Genomic DNA, 22,818 nt, shown 5'->3' on the forward strand with positions numbered 1-22,818 from the left:
CCTAGTGTCATAATAGTTGTCGTAGATATTGTAGCCCAGAGTAATGTTGTAGAGAAACCTATGGTCTTGGTTGATCTCCTGAATGGCAAAGAGGAAGGAGAGAATTTTCCAGAACATCATGGATCCTTTCCTGAAAATATATGTTTACAGAGTATCCTATAATTTGCTTACTTTGTGCTTTTCAGTCCTCAAAACTTTTTCCATGTAAAGTTTACACTAATCCAAGGTCAGAGTTAAAACCCGAGGGTCAACTAAAATTTAATGCTTTGGAGTACTGATGGTCTTCTAACCATGTTCAGGGACTTTTTACAAAACAAATAATCCTATGAATGAATGAATATGCTCCTTATCTACTCAGTCACTGAAGCTTTCTTAGCAAATTATGATGCTACAAAAACTACAAAAAAAAGATGGTTCAATATGCCATAGAGCAAAAGGTACCATAGGAAAACTAGAATATAAAATCCAGAATATCATTAGATAGCAATCATTTGAATGGAAGAAGTAAAGACATTGAGTGTGTAGAGGTAAAGTTGCTAGACTGGCAAATAGAAACCCAACTCCTAAACTACTTCCTGAAGCTCCCTGGGGGTCATTGGGCCAATGGATTTGAGGGCGCTTATAAGAACAGAAGAATTAAAATCAAAGAGTTTATGCCAGGCTTTGCTAATATACTGTATTTGTTTAGACCAGGGGTGGGAACTATGACCTGTGGACTTCAATTCCCAGAATTTCTCAGTCAGTCATGCTCAGGAATTCTGGGAATTGAAGTCCATAGGTCATAGAGAGTCCATAGTTCCCCATCCCTGGCTTAGAGAAAGGCAAGAAAAGGATTTAACTGGGGCTGCAGAAGAAAATTGCATTGACACAGCCCCAAAATCATTGCCAGGAAAATTCTCATGCTTAATGGAAACATACTGGGGAAAGTTAGCTTTGGGGTGCATTTTTTTTGTACTTTAAACAGTTTTTTTTTCAATTTTATAGAATTTTATTTATACAGGAAATACATAATTTGATACGAGTTTATTAAATGTATTAAATAAACCCTTATTAAACTTTTTTTAATTAGACGATACAATCTCAAGCAAACTAAAAAATGCAAACTAAGAGAAAAAATATCTACCTTCTGTTTCTTACTTATTAATAATCCCGGGCTTACTCAATAATACACTATTATCCGTGCAAATTATTACTGTAAAATATCACACATCTCTTCCTTGCTCTTTAAACTGATGTCAAAAACATATCAGAAGAAGCTTTGGCCAATGCAGAATGGGAAGTGTGCCTTATGCCCCAAAATCTTTTCTCCAAAGCAGGAGCTCACAACTATCAGATAAAGGGGGAAGAAATGAATCCCTCGAGAAGGCTGGATCTTCAAACCTTCAGACTCAGAAAGCTCAAAGTGCTGTGAAAATATCTACTGACCCCTCACATCCTGGACATAAACTGTTTCAATTCCTACCTCAAAACAATCCTATAGGGCACTGCACACCAGAACAACTAGACACAAGAACAGTTTTTTTTCCTAAACGCCATCACTCTGCCAAACAAATAATTCCCTCAACACTGTGAAACTATTTACTAAGTCTGCATTACTATTACTATTCATCTTCTCAGCGTTCCTATCACCCATCTCCTCTGTATGACTGTAACTTTGTTGCTTGTATCCTTACGATTTATATTGATTGTTTCCTAGTATGGTTTCATTGCTCATTTGTACCCTATGACTATCATTAAGTATTGTACCTTATGTTTCTTGAGGAATGTATTTTTCTTTTATGTACACTGAAAGCATATGCACCAAAGACAAATTCCTTGTGTGTCCAATCACACTTGGCCAATAAAGAATTATACTCTGTTATGTTCTATTCTATTCAGATATCTGTGGCAAGTATAGTGACCACAATGGGCCTACCTTACCAAACAAACTCAGCAGAGGGTGCCTTCCCAAAACTGTATGCCTGAAACTGTGCCTGACTCCCAGAGATGATCCCACCGATGAGAAGTTCTCCGGGCTTGTAAAAATTCAGGGGTTGGGCTCCTTCCATCTTCAACCTCAAGGAGCATTTGGTTCCGAGCCTGCTGTCCACTACCTGGGATAGCAGCAAAGCTAGCAGAAAAAAGAGGGCCATTCTTTGTATGGCTGGGTCCAATACTTGTTTTTGCACAGCTTATTTGAAATCACAAGAAAGAATTTAAAACATGCTCAGTCCCAAGACCGAAGCTCGTATGGGTTTCCTGTTTCAGATGGAGCCCAGCTAAGGTTGAACATCTGAAGAAGATGAATTATCATCCACCTCATGTATTTGTTCACCAAGTCTTTGTGATGTAAAACCTCAGCATATGTTGTTGCTCCTGAGTCGATTCTTTCTATGGCAGGCAACTTGTTAGAAAAATTAAGTCTCTGGAGCTTTGGTACAAAACAAAGAAACAAATTACTATTATTTGGGTAATTACAAGGATAAGAAATATCCATCTGCAACATCCTGAACTCTGTGGGATTCTGGTTCAGATGGGACTGCAAAGTATGCTTTCTAGGCCCATGTCAGCATGCTTTCTGAATGCTTCACTATATCTAAGGTGACCAGATTTTCAGGTTGGTAAAGAGGAACACCTTTGAGTGGGGGTAGGGGGGGTTGATTAAAAATTTTATATGGAGCAACAAATTTTTTCATACAACGCAAAAATAGTATTGTAATTTTTTTAAAAATTTCAACATAACTACAATTTACAAATATAAATTGTAACTGTTGCCAAACATCAAAATTTTGATCATGTGACCATGAGGATGCTGCAATGGTCGCTAAGTGTGCAAATGGTCGTTAAGTGTGAAAAATGGTCATCAGTCACTTTTTTCAATGCCAGTGTAACTTTGGTCACTATACCACCTTTCTGGCCACAGTTCTTAAGTGAATAACTGCAGCTGATAATTTAGTAACATAAGTGAATCTGGTTTCCCCATTTGACTTTGTCAAAAGGTGATTATATGACCCCAGGGCACTGAAACCATCATAAATACAAATCTGTTGCCAAACATCAAAATTTTGATCGCGTGACCATGAGGATGCTGCAACGGTAGCTAGGTGTGAAAATGGTCGCTAAGTGTGAAAAATGGTCATCAGTCACTTTTTTCAATGCCATTGTAACTTTGGTCACTAAGCCCATTATACCACCTTTCTTGCCACAGTTCTTAAGTGAATAACTGCAGCTGGTATTTTGTATTTTGGATAGAATCTTTTTTTAAATAGCCTAAGACAATTTAAAAAAAGAATCCACACAGAATAAATTGAAGTAAAACATTTCAAACTATTCTTTCTATTTCAAAGTATTGTGCATAGAATTTTTAAACATGGTTTCACTTCAATTTATTTTGGATAGAATCTTTTTTAAAATAGTCTAAGACAATTTAAAAAAAGAATTTTTTTAAAATAGTCTAAGACAATTTAAAAAAAGAATCCACACAGAATTTTAAAAAATCCTATGCACAATAAATAAAATATTATTTTAAAATACATTAAAAAATAAAAGAAAAAAATCCAGCTCACTTACCAGCAGGCTTGCACTCCAAGTAAACCCAGAATGATGTAGATGTTAATACAAAGAACTGAGCAAATTGAAATCTTGAAATTAGTCAGGGAAATATTTTTCAAAGAAACTTTGCTACCATTTTTCGCACACGAGCAGACCTCCAACCTCCGTGCCCCTCCCATCCGAAAAATCCAGGAAGTAACACTCACGGCCTCTCTAGCCAAGTGTTTCCTGGAGCTCTATGGTACTTATACCATATACTATACTTTATTTTTTCTTATAAAATGAAGTAAAAGGGGTGCGGGGGGGTCCGTTTTGTTGCTTTAACATTTTAATATCTTCAATGAAAGTACTGAGACAGAGAGAGGGATTAGACAGGGTGTCCTTTGTCTTGCCCTGGTTAGGATTTTTTAAGCAAGTCCACTGGGCTTTCAACATGAAGCCAGAAAATCGGGACTTTTTTAAAATGGCCCGGGACACGGGACAAATTGTTATAAAGCATGATTGTCCTGCTGAAATCAGGACGTCTGGTCACCTTAACTATATCTCCTTTTAACAGGGGTGGGATTGGAAAATGTTAGCAACTAGTTCTCTGCCTGGTTGCTGGGTGAGCATAGCCATGGTGGGCATGGCCTATTCAGCCTCTTGCACCATGGCAGGAAGAGGGGTGTTTTTGCCCTCACCACTGTGAGATATTAAAACCCAATTTTTATGCTCACAATTCAAAAGACAAGCCTGGTTCACAATTCAAAAGTTTTTATTGTAAAGAAATTGAAAAGGCGGTTGCAAGCGCAACCTCCCAGACTCTTCCCAATGGCTTGAGTACAAGGAGCGCAAGGATAGACTTCAAGTAATACAATTTATACCTTTCTACTCATTACACGTGACACCTAAGAAGAAGCCCTCCCCATTTCCAAAATCATTCTTTGAGGTTAATGCGCATTCAAAAAGACAGCATGACTTTTCCTGCAGACCCCTTTATCTTATCTGTGCCACTTTGTTATTTCATTCTCGATGCGGATGTTATCATCTCATCAACTTAAATAGTATTATATTTAAATAGTAAATGAATTTTAGCAAGTCCTCCTGTATTGACTTTACTGCTTTGTGTGTCAGGCCTGCAGTTATATCCCTTTTAGGATCTTTGGCCTGCCACACTTTCTCTTATTTCATTATGCTGTTTCATTAGTGTAGTAGTTGGGAGGGGGGAATAGAAAGGAGTAGGATTGTGAAATGTGTTGTTGTCATTCTTTTCTAGAAGCCCATGGTCATCTTTTGTCTCCGCACCTCTGCACCTGACCGGAACCAGCTAGGTGGAGATGCCACCGTGGAAGAAGATGATTGGACCATGTGATGGATTTGTGGGTGTGGGGACAAGATCATGAACTTTCAACTGGGTGGGAATCCTAGGTAACTTCCAGAATTGGGATTCCACAGATGTGCTAAGATGTCTGATTTATTAAATTGGAACTTTAAGGATTGTTTTGCCTTGGACTCTGATTTAATTCTACATGATACTTGGAACGCTGACATTGTGCTTAATTTACAATCAAGAAAAACAGCGCCAAGAGTCTTACACCTTCGTGTTACATGTTACACTTCATATGGAAGAGTAACCTATTATTTATTTCCTTCACCAGGCTTCGAAGGCTTTCCTCAAGACTCTGGCAGGATGAAAACAGCCTCCCCCGGACTCGAGACGCCCTCCGGAGGCCAGAAACAGACCCATTTCTGGATTTCCGGGACACCTGTTTTTGCCCTCCTCATACTCCAGAGGCTTTCTTTGAGCTTCCAGGAGGGCAAAAACAGCCTCCCTGGGCTCCGGAAGCCTTCGAAGGCGGGAAATGGGCCCGTTTCCAGACTTCCAGTAGGCTCATTTTTCACCAGCCCAGAGCCTCCGTGCGGGCCCTGCACTTACCTGGCATGATGAACTGGCCAGGTGGAGACTCCTGGGAGGGGCAGGGAGGGGCAGACAGGGCCAGCCAGTCCTTGCAACTACTGGTTCGATGAACCAGATGTAACATTAACATCCAGTTCGTCTGAACCGGTGCAAATTGGCTAAATCCCACTCCTGCTTCCATGGTTGTGTGGCCAGCATAACTATATACCAAGGTGCACAGAATGGTGTGACTTTCCCACCGAAATGCTACCAATTTACCTACTCCCATCTGCAAGTTTTCAAACTGTTAGGTGAGCAGGAGCTGAGGTGAGGATGGGAACTCACTTCATCATGTGGCGCTTGGGTCTCAAACCCCAGCTGTCAGCTTTCCAATTGACAAACTCAGAGTCTTGAGCCATTATGCCCGGTTCCCCCCCCCCCAGTTCCTCTCATGAGTAGCTTGCAAGGGAAGGCCTTCCCTTCCCTTGCTAAAGGCCACTGCCGCCCACCCGAAGTGGCGAAGCCTCCCGATTCCCACCGGCACCGGAGTTACTCACCAGGGCAGTGCAGCAAAAACAAACGGCGAAGGCGAAATGAAATGGAGACTCGTGAGAGTCACGACTCGCGTGGTGTGCTTAAGCGGACTCCAGCCAATCAGTGAGCTGGCTGGGATGGAAAATTTTAAGCACGCCTTGTGCGTGCTTAAAGTTTTCCATCCCAGCCAGCTCACTGGTGGCTGGAGTCCAGGCCAATCAGTGAGCGGCAGGCTGGGCTGGCTTAGATTTTTAGTGTAGATAGAATAGATGGGGGAACGGAACGAGCGAGCTAGCGGCAGCTGATGATGGGCGGGGAAGCCAGCAAGCGCCAAAATAAAGCGGGGGTTTTTGAGAAGCGGGCGGGACATGGGAAAAATGATGAAAATGCATGCCTGTCCCGCCAAAAACGGGACGTCTGGTCACCCTATGTAACACTTCCAAGAGGACCCCTGTTGGCAATGATCTGTGGCAATGACCTTGGGAGACAGAGGGATAACTTGTTCTTGGTTAGCAGCTGTAAATACAGGTACTCCTCAACCTTTGACCACAATTGAGCCCAAAATTTCCATTACGAAACAGGATATTTCTTAAGTGAGCTTTGTCCCATTTCATCACCTTTCTCTTCACAGTTAAGCGAACCACTGTAGTCATTAAGCTAGCAACACTGTTGTTAAATAAATCTACCTTCTGACTTTGCTTGTCAGAAGGTGGAGGATGGAAGGATTTATATTCCTTGAAGTCATCTGGTCATTACCACTCTTTCTCAGAGTCACCATGCATATGGCACAACATAGGAGAACAAACTCATCAGGACAAGATTCAGCAGTCCATCTCCATTTGAAAGACAAAGGACACTCTTTTGAAGGCAGAAAAGTCCACATTGTGGACAGAGAGTTTGAAAGAGGAGTCAGACTCCATCTACATTAAGGTTGAACAGCCCTCCCTCAACAGAGAGGGGAGGGGATATGACATCACCTATCTCCTATTTACAACACAGTCCTTTAGCAGTTCCAAGAAGGTTCCAAAGCAGGGGTGGGTTCCTGCCAGTTCTAACCTCTTCTATAGAAGAGGTTCCACAAATCTACAGTGATGTTTAGAACTGATTCCAGATCCCTCCCCCCGCCTGTCCACACATCATCAAGATGAAGAGCCAGAGGAGGAATTCTGGGAGTTGAAGTCCACAAGTCTTAAAGCTGTCAAGTTTGAACACCCCTGGGTTTTTTTCCCTAAAGGGTTGGGGGTGCAAGGGTCTGGTAACTTGACAGATTTAAGACTTGCGTGCTTCAATGCCAGAGTTCCTGACCCAACATGATTGGAGGAGGAATTCTGGGAGTTGAAGTCCACAAGTCTTAAAGCTGTCAAGTTTGAACACCCCTGGGGTTTTTTTCTAAAGGGTTGGGGGTGCAAGGGTCTTGTAACTTGACAGCTTTAAGACTTGCGTGCTTCAATGCCAGAGTTTCTGAGCCAACATTTTGGTTGCTAAGCAAGAGCATTGTTAAGTGAGTTTCACCACATTTCACAAGTTGGCCACGCCACCTAGTCACATGGCAGGCAAGCCACTCCCACCCGGTCACATGGTCAGCAAGCCACTCCCACAAAGCAGGCCACACCTACAGAAGAGGTACTTTAAAAATGTGAAACCCACCACTGTTCCAAAGCCATTTGCATTCTGTCCTCTGACCCTGAGGACACAGATAAACCTCCAGGTGGCCTCAATGACTCTCAGAAAGAGTACTAATGACCAGATGACTGCAAGGAAGATAAATTCTTCCATCCTCCACCATTCAGGTAGAACTGAAAAATCTTCTTGTATGAGAAGCGAAACGTCTTCAAGGAAAAACAAAGTCCAGTTGCCTTTTGAAAAAGCACCTTTGGGACAACCATAACCTGGATGTCCGAGAATCTCCATAGACAGTCAATACAGTTCTCTTTATTTATCTAAAGCGTTCTTTAACTACTGCAGATTGTTCAAGTTCAAAACAGCTTCTGTGTGATAAAATCAGAATTCCAAAATAAAGCAGGAAAGTGTGATGACGACAGATTTTTATGGAATGTTCCTGAATGAAAATTCCCTCTCCTTTTTAAACAAAAAAATAATAATCATTTCACTGACTGGAATCACAAACTCACTCCTGCTCAGTGGAATTTCTGCAAACCAGCCTTGTTTGAGGCTTGTTGAAGAATTAAATTGGCCTGAGTATATAATACAATACAATACAATAGCAGAGTTGGAAGGGACCTTGGAGGTCTTCTAGTCCAACCCCCTGCCTAGGCAGGAAATCCTATACCATTTCAGACATATATATAACATATATATATATATATATATATATATATATATATATATATATATATATATATATATATATATATATATATATATATATATATATATATATATATATATATATATATATATATATATATATATATATATATTCTGATAATCTGACCCTATACCGTTTCAGACATATATATAATCTGATGGAGTTTCCATATGCAAACATCTATGTCCAATTTCCATATACATAGACAAGGATGGAAGGGGAAATTCAAATCTGGATTAAATGTAAAGATTGCCCTGTTTAACCAATTTTGATTATCTTCCTCCTTCCCTTTGATGAGTCAAGATCTGTTGTGGCCCGCCAGCGGTCAGTGGAGCTGGCAGCAGATTTGGAGTGAGGAGGTTGGGAAGGAACATGAGCCAGTCCTGGAGTCTGGGGAAGGCTCTGCATTGGAGGCAGAAATGGGGCCAGGGCCGTCTGACAGTTATTGGCTGCCTTCAGAGTCAGACATCAGTGAGGCAGACAAACAGCTGGAGCCTGTTCCCAGTGTGCACATGCACAGAATTGCCAGATGAAGGGAACAGCTAAGGAACAACTTGGGAGTAAGACCACAGGTGGATGGTGAATGGCCCCTCCCATAGGGAATAAAAGAGGAACAAAAGGGGAGTGGAATTTGCAGGAGACAATTAGTTTGCTTAATTGGTTTGTGACTCTCAGGGACTCCTTGCCAAGTTTTGAAGATATCTGCCTGGCAGCTCTCCAAGTCAGATAAGGTCTGTGACCGTAAATTCTCCCTTGAAAGACTCGCTAGATGTGAATGAGAGGAATTCATAGTAATGTAATAAAAAGGGTTTTTTGCCGGGACAAGGAGTCTGCTTCATGGTTTGGGGAAGCCTGGGTCTGAACAAGATCTTTCTCCTTCCTTTTGATGAGCCTTCTCAAGTGTGGGAAACTATTTCTATGTGAATTTCAACTCTCCGAATTCCCTAGGCAACATGCTGCTCCCTGAGAATTCTGGGACATCAGCGTATCTGGAGGGGCACCTGGATTGGAGTATCCTACGTTTGATAAAAGGGTATGAGAATGTCTCCTCTGTGCAATGGCCTAGATCACTTCAACTCCCAGAATTCCCTTGCCAGCATGGTGATTTGGGGAATTCTGGGAGTTGAAATCCACACATCTTAGTTGTTGCCCAAGATTGAAAGAGACTCGCCTATATAATTACACACACACACACACACACACACAAACACACACACACAATGTTTCAATAGTTCCACAAATGTACCCTTATGACACAAGATCAATAGTAAGGATTCTTTATATCAGCAGATATTTTTTTTAAAAATCATGACAGGAGGATGGACAATGACAGTTGTGTGAAGTCCCCAAGATGTTTCTGTAATGGGAGCCTGAGAAAACCACAAGCTTTCTTGAGGTTGACAATAAGGCCTGATAAGGTTAACGACAACTGTGCTAAAATTCTTCACTGAAGGCGATGTGGAAAGGCAAGCCGTGGTGTACTGTTAATTTAGATGTCGTGACAACCAAACAGCCCATAGTCATTGCCACCCCACAGGAAGCTGAGCAGAAGGAATTGCTTTACAAATTTATATATATAGGCAGTGTTTCCCAACCTTGGCCACTCCCATATGTGTGGACTTCAAGTCCCAGAATTCCACAGCCAGCAGGCATAGTGAATGAAAGTTCTGGGAGTTGAAGTCCACTTATCTGGAAATCTCCACGGTCTTCAAATAGCGACCCTCTCATCATGTCAGAAGCCCAGTTTCTTTGCTGAGGGGAAATGTTACCTTTGAGCAGTAATGATATTGTTTCTTAAAAGAAATAAAGATGAATTCTGCATCAGTTACCATATTCTTCAGACTATAAGACGCACTTTTTTGTCTCCCAAAAAGGAGTGCGTCTTATAAACCGAATATTGCTGAAGCCCCGCCTATCCGCTGGCCATTTTTTGGCCTCCGCACGCCCTGTTTTTGAGGCTATTTTTGGCCTTTTTCAGCCCATTTTCGGGGGGGGGGGGGTTGGCCTGTTTTTGAGAGTTTTTTCAGTTCATTTTCGAGGCTTTTTCCAGTCCATTTTCTAGGCTTTTTTTGGCCCATTTTTGAAGCTTTTTTCAGCCCATTTGTTTTGGAAAAAACAGTCTGAGATAGCCTCAAAACTGGGCCAAAAACGCCTCAAAAATATGCCAAGAAAAACTCAAAAATGGCCCCAAAAGCATTAAAAAGGGGCTGAAAAAAGCCTCGCAAATAGGTAGAAAAAAGGCTGGAAAGGGGCAGAAAAAGGCCGCCCAAAAGGGCCAAAAATGGGGAGCACGGAGGCCAAAAACCTTTCCTGTTGTTGTTTCCCTCTTCTAAATTCAGATGCATCTTATAGTCAGGTGCGTCTTATAATCCAAAAAATACGGTAGCTATTAATCTGTCTGAAAGTTAATGGAAGTTTGACAGAGCTGTCAGAGGTCCTGTTCAATTCGCATTTTCCTTCTTGACCTTCTTCATAGGTGCTGGGACTCCAGAAGGCAGGGTGGAAAACAATCACGTTGACTTGGAAAAGCTGCCTAGAGGGACCAAGACTGGAGGGAAGCCACCTTAGATCCTCATTTGTTTCTTGATTCATCTTGATTATTTTTCCACACTTGACAAACACTACAACCAAGACTGACTGAGATGCCGGCATAACAGCCTTAATGCGCGATGGAAAGGCGAGCGTTTCCAAAGACATAAAATAAGGGAATGATCACCTCTCCAATGAAGGGGGGTGGAGAAAATGCAAAGAGAGGAGCTCCTGTATCGGCATCAAAAAAAGTCACCCATCCCCCTTCGTAGTTCAGAACTATTCTGATCTTCTTGGGCATCCTACGCAAAGTCAAAGGAGTATAAAAGGGAGGGTTGTACGCCGTGTAGTTGCCATCCCACTTCCCCACGGCCCAGAACCCTTCTTCTGGACAAAATTCAATGTCTCCTTTTCTCCTCACAGACTTTCGGGCAACTCCTACGCCCCAGGTGTCTTCTGTCCCCACAGTGACTTCCCAGAAATGCCTGCCGGTAGTGAATCCTGAACAGGCCAACACAAAAGGCCATTCATCAAATCTTTCTGGGGTTTTGGCTAGAGGTTGATAAAATTCGCCCATTTTCAGGCTTTTACAGTCGTCTGCCAAAATGAGACGAGGGTGAGCTGTGTCTGGGTCCAGAAATACATGTGCTGTTGAGGGGGAAGAAAAATGAGAAAAGAAAAGATAAGCGGCGTTAGTTGTTAAAATGGCAGTATGATATTGGTGCAAATCAAGAGGTCGGCTGTCCCCTTATAAGGCCTAAACAGCCCAAGAGTTTGAGTATACAGGTAGTCTGTGACTTACAACCAGTGGTGGGTTTTAAAAAATTTTTGAACTTACTCTGTGGGTGTGGCCTCCTTTGTGGGAGTGGCTTGCCGGCTATGTGACCTGGTGGGAGTGGCTTGCTGGCCATGTGTTTTCTCTCTCTCTTTCTCTCTTTCTCTCTCTCTCCTTACTTTTGTCTCTCTGTCCCTTTTTCCTTTTTTTCTTTCATCTCTCTCACTTTTTCTTTCTTTTTTCTTTTTTTCTTTCTCTCTTTCTTCCTTTCTTTCTCTTTCTCTCTCTGTGTGAGTCTGTATGTGTGTGTTTGTGTGTGTGTGTCAGTGGTGAGTTTCAAAAAATTTTGGAACCTCTTCTGTAGGTGTGGCCTGCTTTCTGGTGGAACCTCTTCTAACCGGTTCGGTAGATTTGACGAACCGGTTCTACCGAACTGGTGCAAACTGGTAGGAACCCACTTCTGCTTATGACCATAACTGAGGCCAAAATTTCTGTTGCTAAGTGAAACATTTGTTAAGTGAATTTTGCCCCATTTTACGACCTTTCTCGCCACAGTTGTTAAGTGAATCACTGCAGTTGTTAAGTAAGTAACACGGCTGTTAAGTTAATCTGGCTTCCCCAATTGACTTTGCTTGTCAGAAGGTCGCAAAAGGGGATCATGTGACCCTGGGACATTGCTACGGTCATAAATAGGAGTCAGTTGCCAAGCATTTGAAATTTGATCACATGACCATGGGGATGCTCCAGCAGTCATGTGAAAAACTGTCTTGTCATTTCTTTTCAGTGCTGCTATAACTTTGAACAGTTACTAAATGAACTGTTCTAAGTCGAGGACTACCTGCATACAATATCTAGATATATAGAGCTGTGGTGGCGCAGTGGTTAGAATGCAGTATTGCAGGCTAACTCTGCCCACGGCCAAAAGTTCAATCCTGGACTGACTCTAGGCTGACTCAGGTGTTGGGTTTATTCTTCTTCCAGTACTAGGAAGTTCTGGGAATACGCCTTTTATTTGGTCATTTCACAACTGCTACACAACGCTTCTATCATCCTCAACCCTTCTGCCTTTTGTGCCTTTCAGCCGTTAATACTAAGACGCTCACTGGTGGTTTGGGAATCTCTAGATACAGAACTCCAAGGAAATGTAACAAACCAACTTTCCAATAAATTGCTATTCCTTCTAAACTCTTACGCCATCTTCCTGACAACAGGATTTACCTTTCTGCAGCTGAAGTCCAGCCATCAGAGACTCTGAGAGGGGGGGAAAAAAGGAAGGGAACTTGAAGCATAACATAAATCCAGGAAGAACAAAAGCGTTTTATACAACAAAATTGCATCTTAAGTAGAAACCAACAAGAATCTGGCAGGAAGGCAGTACACTTTTTTCTTTTGAATCTAGCTATCAGATTCCAATTACCCCTAATAGGCAATGTAAATTGATAACTTGTTTCATAGGAAGGAAAGGGAAAAAGTATAGAGGAGAGATGAGGGGAGGGGAGAGGAGAGGAAGGGGAAGGAAAAGGGGAAGGGAAGGGCTATCAACATTTGTTTTGGACAAGGGGTTCTAGTAGGGGAGTGTCAAGATAGCATCAGTGATCATCTAAGCAAAACTGTTCTCCTCTTTTGCCTTCTGGGGGCCCCTTCTCCTACAGACACCCCTGTTTTGCATCCAATCATGTGAAACACTTCACAGAAGCATCATTCTACGTTACCATTGAATATATTTCCAGAATTTTCCAGAAACGGATTGATATCACAGAAATCCCAGGACCTCCATTTCAACTCCAGAGGGAAAACAACGGAGTTTTCAAGCGCTTTGTCATACCTGGGGAACAGAAACAAAATAAAGACATGTGGCAGCTCCAAACACACAGTGACAATGGGAATAGTTTGGAGAACGTTGGGCAGAAGGAAAAGGATGCTTAAAGGTTTAGAGAAATATTATTTTGCAGAAAGAAGCACCGTTGATATTCTCTAGGTGCTAAAGATGCTAAGAAAAATGATGGTATCAACAACTGACAAGCAAATGAGTTGAAATGGCTTAGCTTGGAAGATGGTTGAGTTCCTTCAGATAGGCAGCTCTGATGGTAAAATGTCATATGTTCGAATCCCTAGCACCGCGTAATGGAGTGAGCTCCCGTTACTTGTCCCAACTTCTGCCAACCTAGTAGTTTGAAAGTACGTAAAAAATTCAAGTAGAAAAATAGGGACCACCTTTGGTGGGAAAGTAAATTGCGTTCCGTGCACTTTTAGCTTTCAGTCATGGTGGCCACATGACCACGGAGACATCTTTGGATAGTGCTGGCTCTTTGGCTTTGAAACGGAGATGAGCACTGCCCCCTAGAGTTGGGAATGTCTAGCACATATGTGCGAGGGGAACCTTTACCTTTACTAATGTGTTTCAGGTTATGATTCTCTCCTTTTATTTTTTTTTCCACAAACGCATGCACGTGTACGTTTTTAAAAGTCGCTCTTATTTTCATTGAAAAATAAATGGAGAGAGTGTGGAATTCCATACTTCCCAAGCAAAGAGAATCTGGAAAACCCTCCATGTGCTTCAACTCCCACTGTTTCCTATCATTGACCAAGCCTGCTGTCAGTTGACCGGATTTGAAGTCCAGACAATCAGGAGGGTGGCTTATTTTCTGCTAACTCTCTGCCTTGGTCTTAGAAAGGATGGGAGGAAATGAGCAGGATCTACTTACCTTTGCATGTTGGCTTTAAAATCCTACAAAGAAAAGAAAAAGAGATCTCACTCTTTGCAATAGAGTAAAGTAAGAAGGTTGCTTAAGCCCTCAGAGGCCTCCAAGCGTGGCCACTTTAAGTCCCAGGATTCCTCAGCCAGCCATGCTGGCTAGTCAATTCTGAGACTTGAAGTCCACAAGTCTTAAAGCAGCTATGTTTGGAGACCCTTAGCCTCAGCAATGGTCTTCTCTAGATCCTTGAAGAAGCTATAGCTCAATGGGAGACTCACAGAGCAGATGAAGCCCCCTAAGAGCCAAGGTGGCGCAGTGGTTAGAGTGCAGTACTGCAGGCCACTTCAGCTGACTGCTAACTGCAGTTCGGCGGTTCAAATCTCACCGGCTCAAAGGTTGACTCAGCCTTCCATCCTTCCGAGGTGGGTAAAATGAGGACCCAGACTGTGGGGGCGATATGCTGACTCTGTAAACCGCTTAGAGAGGGCTGAAAGCCCTATGAAGCGGTATATAAGTCTAACTGCTATTGCTATTGCTATTGTTGAGTCTTGACCATATACTTGATAAGGTGCTCTTATTCACAAGAGCCGTGGTGGCACAGTGGTTAGAATGCAGTACTGCATGCTACTTCTGCTGATTGCTGGCTGCCTGCAATTTGGCAGTTCGACTCTCACCAGGCTCAAGGTTGACTCAGCCTTCTAGCCTTGCAAAGTTGGCAAAATGAGGACCCAGATTGTTGGAGGCAAATAGGCTGACTCTGTACACCGCTTAGTGAAGGCTGTAAAGCACTGTGAAGCCGTGTATAATTCTGTGCTATTGCTACATTCTTCCATTCTTAATTGAATTATGGATTCTCCAGCCACAATTAAACCAGTCTTCTTTAATTTAGCAACTTTAAGATGGGTGGACTTTAAAATTCCCCCAAAAAATTTTGTTGGCTATGCCGGCTGGAGAATCTTGGGAGCTGAGGACCTTACATTTTAAGATTGCCATGGTTGAGAAATGCTGAATTAGACATTGCAAGGTTCAAAGCTCCTCGCATGAATTGAGGTCTTGTTCAATTGACACCGACATTGGGTACCTAACATTGCTTCTCAAAGAAATTACATCAATTGAACAGCTTTGGGGTTCAATTTCCTTTGGAGCAGATCTGAATTCCGATTAGTGTATGCTCATAGAGTTTTTTAAGAAAGAAAAAAAAATCCTGGAAATTTTGTATCTCTAAAAGTAGCATGAGAGGAAAGACAGTTAGGAAGTAGCATTGAGAAAAGACAGGGATAAATTAAAGAAAGAATGAGTCCTAGGCATTGAGAGAATCAAATATGAATGAGTTTTAGGAAATATTGTAAATAACAGAGAACTATGGTTCCTAATATGGGAATTCTTGTTCACACCACAGCCTTTTAATCAGATTTGGGGGATTAATCTCTTTGTTGTGAAATGAAATATTGATTCAAAAGATTGGATTAAAGTCTAAGACCCACAAATCACAATGTTGCCCACAGTCATTAGTTTGCACAGATTACCGTACTTCTTTTTTGGCCACAGACATTTGCATTTCTGTGACATGGGTTACTATAAGAGCAGTAAGTTCAAAGGAGTCATTTTATATTCTAAAGCAAAATCCAGTCTCTGCTTTGTACCCAGGTTAGTTGCAATAAAGTTTTCACCTCTTCCATTTCCTATAAACAAATATTTTGTGATTGACCATCTTTCAAAATGTCATAAGTATTCATTACTCCAAAAACATGAAAGAATGTTGTAAGACCTGACTATTAGCAACAGGGAAATGAATAGAATAGGTTAGGGTAAGATAGAATAGAATAGAATAGAATAGAATAGAATAGAATAGAATAGAATAGAATAGAATAGAATAGAATAGAATAGAATAGAATAGCAGCTTGATTTGGCCAAGTGTGATTAGACATAGAAGGAATTTGTCTCCAGTCCATAAACTCTTGGTGTACATGCAAAACAACAGAGTATTAATAATCATAATCATTTTACCAATAAGGCAATAAAAAACAGATGAGAAGAATAACAGTAATACAGCCATACTACATGGGTAAATATCCTTAGATCTAAGGCAATACTGTGAGAGTTAGGTGTTCAGCAGAGTGATGCCACATTGGGGGGGGGGACTGTCTTTGTTGTCTGGTTGTTTTGGCATGCAATGCCCTATTGTGGCATCCTGAGGGGAGGAGTTGAAACACTTCATGTGTGGTGGGTAGACATTTTCTCAGCCCTCCTTTTGATGCATGCAATATATATATATACCCTCAATGGAAAGCAGGCTGGTTGCAATTGTTTTTTCTGCTGTCCTAACCACCTGTTGAAGTCTGTAACTATTCTGTTTGGTTGCTGTACCAAACCAGACAGTTAGACTGAAGTGTGAATGATTTGATCTTTTCACATCCTAGAGAAGTGAAAGTGCTCCCTTTAGGTTCTGAGCTGGCTCTCTTCTGGTGAGGAGCCCAGACTAATATTAAAGCCATCTTCTTTTTAAACCAACTTACCATTAAGAATTCCACAGCTGGCAGCTCACGCACCTCCTGCATCTCCCGGATGATACTTTTAAGCACATTGCGTTCCTTTGAAAGTCCCTCCAAGTATTCCACCTTGGTTTTTTGAATATCCTTCTCCACCATTTTCATTCGGTTCTGTAGTTGTTTTTCCTGTTTACGTAGAAAATCGTGTAGTTGTTTGAACACGTTGTCTAACTTCTCCTTCTCTTCTTCCATTTGTCCCTTTAATGGAGGAAGAGAGGAAGAGGAGGAAGGAGGAGGAGGAGGAGGAGGAGGAGGAGGAGGAGGAGGAGGAGAGAGGGGGGGTCAAGTTCACCACCTTTTGGAATAAGCTTGATAATTAGCTGGTTTTCCAAAATTCAAAATTAACAAGACTTACAAGCAGCTCAGCAATTTCTTTTTCTGCATCTGAAGGATGACTTTCCATTATATCTTTCTTTTCCTCCAGAAGTATAATCCGGCTCCGTATCTGGTCCTGAAAAAGATGAATTGAGTTATGTTTCAAACATGATTCTCAATTCTACAAGTTTATTTACTTATCCATCAGTATAGGGATTTTTCTTTGGACCAAAAAGCAGAACTGTTTGAAGTGATAGCTGCCTGTATCTCTCACGAAAAAAGGCAAATATTGATGTCCCAGGATAATAGAAATAGCACTTAGATTTCTACACCGCTTCACAGTGCTTTACAGCCCTCTCTAAGCAGTTTACATAGTCAGCATTTTGCCCCCAATAATCTGGGTCCTCATTTTATCAACTTTGAAAAGAAGGAAGGCTGAGTCAACCTTGAGCCAATCAGGATCGAACTGGTAGCAGTGTCAGGCCTGCAAGCCATCTTTTCCTTTGGACTTCGGGCCTGCCAGACTTTCCACTATTCATTTTCTATTGTGGGAAAATGGGAGAGGGGATTATATGGAGTTGGGTGATATGTAGCCATAACAACATTCTTTTAGAAACTCAAGGTCATCCTTTGTATCTGCACCTGGCCGGAACTGGATGGGTGGAAGCCGTCAGGATGGCAGTAGAAGATTGGACCATGTGGTGGACTTGTGGGTGTGGGGGCAGGATCTTGAACTTTCAACTGGGTGGGAAAACCTGGAAGTCTTCAGATTTTAGTTTTCCCAGATGTGCCAACATGGCTGTCTTAATAAATTGGAATTTTGAGGAATCCTTTGCCTCGGACTCTGATTTACTTTTGTATGCTATTTGGAACCCTGACAAGCAGTGGGAATGCAGAATTGGCCTGCAATACTGCATTCTAACCACTATGTCATGGCTCTGTGTTGTATTATCTCCAGAATGGAGAGAAAATTTTTTCCTGAGGATGGGCAAATCTGAAAGCTTAGACGAATAAATCTGTGGTCCCGATGACCAACTCAGATTAGATCCTGCAAAAAGTAGACTTTTACAAACTGCTCACCTTAGTATTTTCCATTCTTCAGCAACATCTCAGTACTGCTGTTCTTTCTGCGTCTATCCAAAAACTAAGGTTTCATAGAGCCAAAATTGTAAGATTGGAAGAGACCCTGCAGAACATCTACTCCAGTATTTCTCAGCAATTTGAAGATGTGTAGACTTCAATTTCCAGAATTCCCCAGCTAATGGGCAGACCAGAACAGGAACCCACAACTTATGACCAAAATTGAGCCCAAAATTTCTATTGCTAAGTGAAACATTTGTTACATAGGTTTTGCCCCATTTTAGTAGCTTTCTTGTCCCAGTTGTTAATGTTAACTCTGAATGCTTGCAGTTGTTAAATTAGTAACAGTGAATCTGGCTTCCCCATTAACTTTGCTTCTCAGAAGGTTGCAAAAGAGGATCCCTTGACCCCAGGACACATTATAAATATATATATAAATAACATCCGAATTTGATCACATGACCATGGGGAATGTTGCAACGGTCATAAGCGTGAAAAGTCATACATCACTTATTTCAGTGCCGTTGTAACTTCGAATGATCACTAAACAAACTGTTATAAATCAAGGACTACCTGTACTATAAATGGTCATCTAACCTTAGTTTAAATACTCCTGGGGTACCAGTTCATCATCTCCAGAGACATCATTGTTGAAGAGACCTTAATGTTAGGAAATTCTATCAGAGGTCCAATTGATATCTACTTGCTTGAAACTTAAACCATGATTTCTTGTCTGGTCTTTTAGAGCACCACTGAACAATTCTATTCCACCCACCCCATGATAGGGTCTCGGATACTTGAAAACCTTCTGACGGTCTCCTCTCTTCCTGGCTACTCACACCCAGTACTTCCAACCATTTTCCCTAGTTCCACAAAGATTCCCTGTTTCTATATGAACATCTGAATACTTCCCAAGTGTCCCTTTCAGTGGTGGGTTCCTACCGGTTCGGACCGGTTCGGCCGAACTGGTAGTGGTATCGCAGCCTGGGTCGCTGGAACAGGCAAGCAACCCAGGCCTCCCACACACCCCAAACTGGTTGCCCAGTCCCTTCTCACATCACTGGCATATTTCTGTGCATGTGCAGAACAGTTTTCAGTCAACTGCGCATGCGCAGTGGGCACGCAAGCAAGTGAAGTGGGCAGGGCACACACAAAATGCCCTCTCAGCAAACCGGTTAGGAACCAGAGGTGGGTTCCTACCAGTTCACACCTATTCAGTAGAACCGGTTCGTCAAATCTACCGCACCGGTTAGAAGAGGTTCCACCAGTGGACCCGGAAAGCAGGCCACACCTACAGAAGAGGTTCCAAAATTTTTAAAAACCCAGCACTGTTAGGAACCCACCACTGGTCCCTTTGCCCCATCATAGAAACAACACATGTAAGAGCACTCTGTCATAAAACGAACAGTTTTGAAAGATTTTCCTTAGTGAGGTAAAAATATAGTCATTGTTCAGCAACAGGTTTTCTGTACAGTAATCCTCGACTTACAACAGTTCATCTATTGATCATTCAAAGTGACAAGAGCATTGTAAAAAGTGACTTAGGACTGTTTTTCACACAACCGTTACAGCATCCCCACAGTCATGCGATCAAAATTCAGGCACTTGGCAACTGAATCACATTTATGACCATTGCAGTGTCCCGGGGTCTTGTGACCCCCTTTTGTGACCTTCTGACAAGCATAGTCAATGTGTCAGGGTTCCAAGTAATACATCCCTAGCAAAAAGAACTCTGAGGCAGGCAAGTTCCTCAAATAACAATAGCAATAGCAATAGCAGTTAGACTTATATACCGCTTCATAGGGCTTTCAGCCCTCTCTAAGCGGTTTACAGAGTCAGCATATTGCCCCCACAGTCTGGGTCCTCATTTCACCCACCTCAGAAGGATGGAAGGCTGAGTCAACCTTGAGCCGGTGAGATTTGAACCGCCGAACTGCAGATAGCAGTCAGCTGAAGTGGCCTGCAGTACTGCACTCTAACCACTGCGCCACCTCAGATATATAAGGATATATCATATTGGCATATATAAGGATATATCATATTGGCACAAAGCTGGTAAAAACCAACTGTGGCTGTTCCCGCAGTTTTCACCAGATAAAAAGTAAAAAAACTGTCACTGTCCCAACACAGTCAGTCACATGGTCCAATCAGGTTACAGTCCAGTTGCTAGGTGACTTCAGTCCCCTCTTTCCGAGCACCTGCGGGAATGTCCTTGGTTCCCAATAGAAAGTATTTTGTTTTGGCTACAACACCCCAGCTATCTCTACCCCACTCCCTATCCCCCAGCTCCATTTGTGGCAGCACTGAAGCCTCAAAATGGCCTCAGTCAGGCCAGCTTCAGAGTTGGCAAAATGGAGAAGCCAGATTCACTTAGCAACTATGTTACTAACTTAACAACTGCAGCAATTCACTTAATAATAATAATTATTATTATTAATAATAATAATTTATTAGATTTATAGGCCGCCCAATCCTGAGGGACTCCGGGCGGCTTACAAAAACAAGAAAAGAAAAACAAAATAACTGTGGCATATGTGTACTATGTGGCAAAACTCATTTAACAACTGTCTCACTTAGCAACAGAAATTTGGGGGTCACTTGTGGTCATAAATCAGGGACTACCTGTACTATGGCTTTTTTTTCTGTCATATTTCTTTCACTCTTTTTCACATTAAAAAGAAATTTAAAAATAAAAATAAAAGGGACCATGCAGTTGGAAAACAGCCAATCTTTTGACAGGCAGTAATCTTCAGAAAAAGGGATGATCAGTCAGTGTCGCCGTTTCATGTAATGAAATTTACATGAAAGGCGAATCTCTGGAACAAGAATCCAAACAAGATTTTCATCAACTCCAGAGGAAAAGATGCCAGCATGAAAAACGCATTTTAGAGGCAATATGCCATTGAAACACCAAAGGTCCCTTCATAGCAATTCCCTACCTTTAATGGTTGGGCAGCTTGTTTGGGAGAAATCACAGTGTGAGTTTTATGTTCCATTGCCTTCTGACAAACGGCACATATCAGCTTCTCGTCTTCTTGACAAAACAGATCTAGTACCATTTTGTGTTTCGGACAAACAAATGTCTTTTCTGGAAGTAACCTGGGTCTGTCCTCCACACCGGGCTGCTGCAGGATTCGCCGTAGTCTTCCTTCAGGGATCGGCTCTTCGCAAACAGGACAGAAGAAAAGACCTTCCTTTTTCCGTTCCCGATAATGCTCAGTGATGCAAGGTCGACAGAAGGTGTGACCACATTCTATGGATATTGGATCTGTCAAATATTTACCACACTGGTCACAAAAATCATCTTTTCTCTCAGGCGGTTCCAGTGAGGTTGAGGCCATGACAGACGGAGAATTCCCTCTCTGAAGAGCAGCAACAAGCTGCAAAAGGGAGCAACCAATATTTAGAACCTATTTTTAAAATTGTTTTAGAGTAACTTTTACTTCCACAATTAAAGAGATGTCTTTAAGGAAAACTTACCGTATTTTTGGAGTATAAGACACACCTTAGTTTTTGGGGAAGAAAAGGGGGGGAATTCTGCCTACCAGGTATTCATTTTTTTATTCCCATAGCACCTGAAAAGCAAGCAAACAAAATAGTATAATAAAATGACATTTTTTGCCACTTTTTTCTTTCCCCAGGCAGTCGGGGTGCAGGGTGGAGATCTTAATAAGCTTAACTAGATGCCTAGGCATTCAGCCAAAAGTGATTCACACCTTGTAAAATGTAACAAAACTGAATCAACAAACCAGCCCAGTGCTTGCCTGAAGGAAACCAATAGGAAAAATCCCTGCCTTGCCTTTAAAGGGATTATCCCCAAAAGAATAGAAATCAGTAGTCACAGAAACTCTCTGCCTTGCTCTTGAGAGGATTATCTCCCAAAAATAGAAACTGGACAAAAGAAGTATCTCTTAAGGTAGTCTTCAAATCTTTTGTGTTGGCTTCTCCCAGCTGGAAGGAACTGGGAAATTTTTCCAACAGTATGCTGCTGTAAAAATATTCAAAGCTTTTCTTCAGCCCTAATGAGGTGCTAACGAATGAAGAGATCTTCCAATCTTCCATGCTTTGTTTGAAACTTCACTCATTTGCACCTCATTAGGGCTGAAAAAAGCTTCCAAAAAGCTACATTCGGAGTATAAGATGCACCCAAATTTCCACCTTCTTTTAGCGGGGGGGGGGGGGGGGGGGAAGATGTGTCTTATACTCTGAAAAATACAGTACACAAAATGTGTTATAGGTGGCATTTGCCACCAGAGAGGTTAGCAAAGATGTTTGAAAATTTAACAGCTAAATGTTGGAAGTGTAATCAGATACCACGTTCATATTATCATATGTGGTGGACATGCACAAAGGCAAAAAACAAACAAACCCTGGACTAAAATACATGCTTGGTTAGAAAAAATGATAAAGCAGCATAAAGATACTTATACTCCGAAAAATACTTTACCAATAAAATATATGTTCACAAAAAAAAAATAAAGAGATTTTGTCTTTTCTACAGATGGTGAGCCCTCTGAGTATCAAAGGTAAATCTCTCCCTTTTTAAACAGGATTTCAATAAACAAAATGACTATTTTTCTTCTTATGTGCTCAAAAAAACCCCA

General features: G+C 41.7%; 1 protein-coding gene across 1 annotated transcript; it reads right to left on the reverse strand.

Annotated features, from left to right (window-relative positions):
* Nucleotides 1–9,531: 9,531 nt before the first annotated feature.
* LOC106545923 (E3 ubiquitin-protein ligase TRIM7) lies at nt 9,532–21,765 on the reverse strand. The gene is made up of 7 exons (XM_087711767.1): nt 21,154–21,765; nt 17,175–17,270; nt 16,787–17,017; nt 14,280–14,302; nt 13,287–13,399; nt 12,793–12,825; nt 9,532–11,447 (listed from the first exon to the last, which is right to left on the reverse strand). Exons 1-7 carry the CDS (start codon nt 21,553–21,555, stop codon nt 10,930–10,932), a joined length of 1,416 nt encoding a protein of 471 aa, XP_087567893.1. The 5' UTR covers nt 21,556–21,765; the 3' UTR covers nt 9,532–10,929.
* Nucleotides 21,766–22,818: the final 1,053 nt, after the last annotated feature.

This window comes from Thamnophis sirtalis, unplaced genomic scaffold (assembly GCF_051295495.1).
Source record: "Thamnophis sirtalis isolate CommonGarterSnake01/CBP01778 unplaced genomic scaffold, rThaSir2_p1.2 scaffold_3, whole genome shotgun sequence".
NCBI classification, from domain to species: domain Eukaryota; kingdom Metazoa; phylum Chordata; class Lepidosauria; order Squamata; family Natricidae; genus Thamnophis; species Thamnophis sirtalis.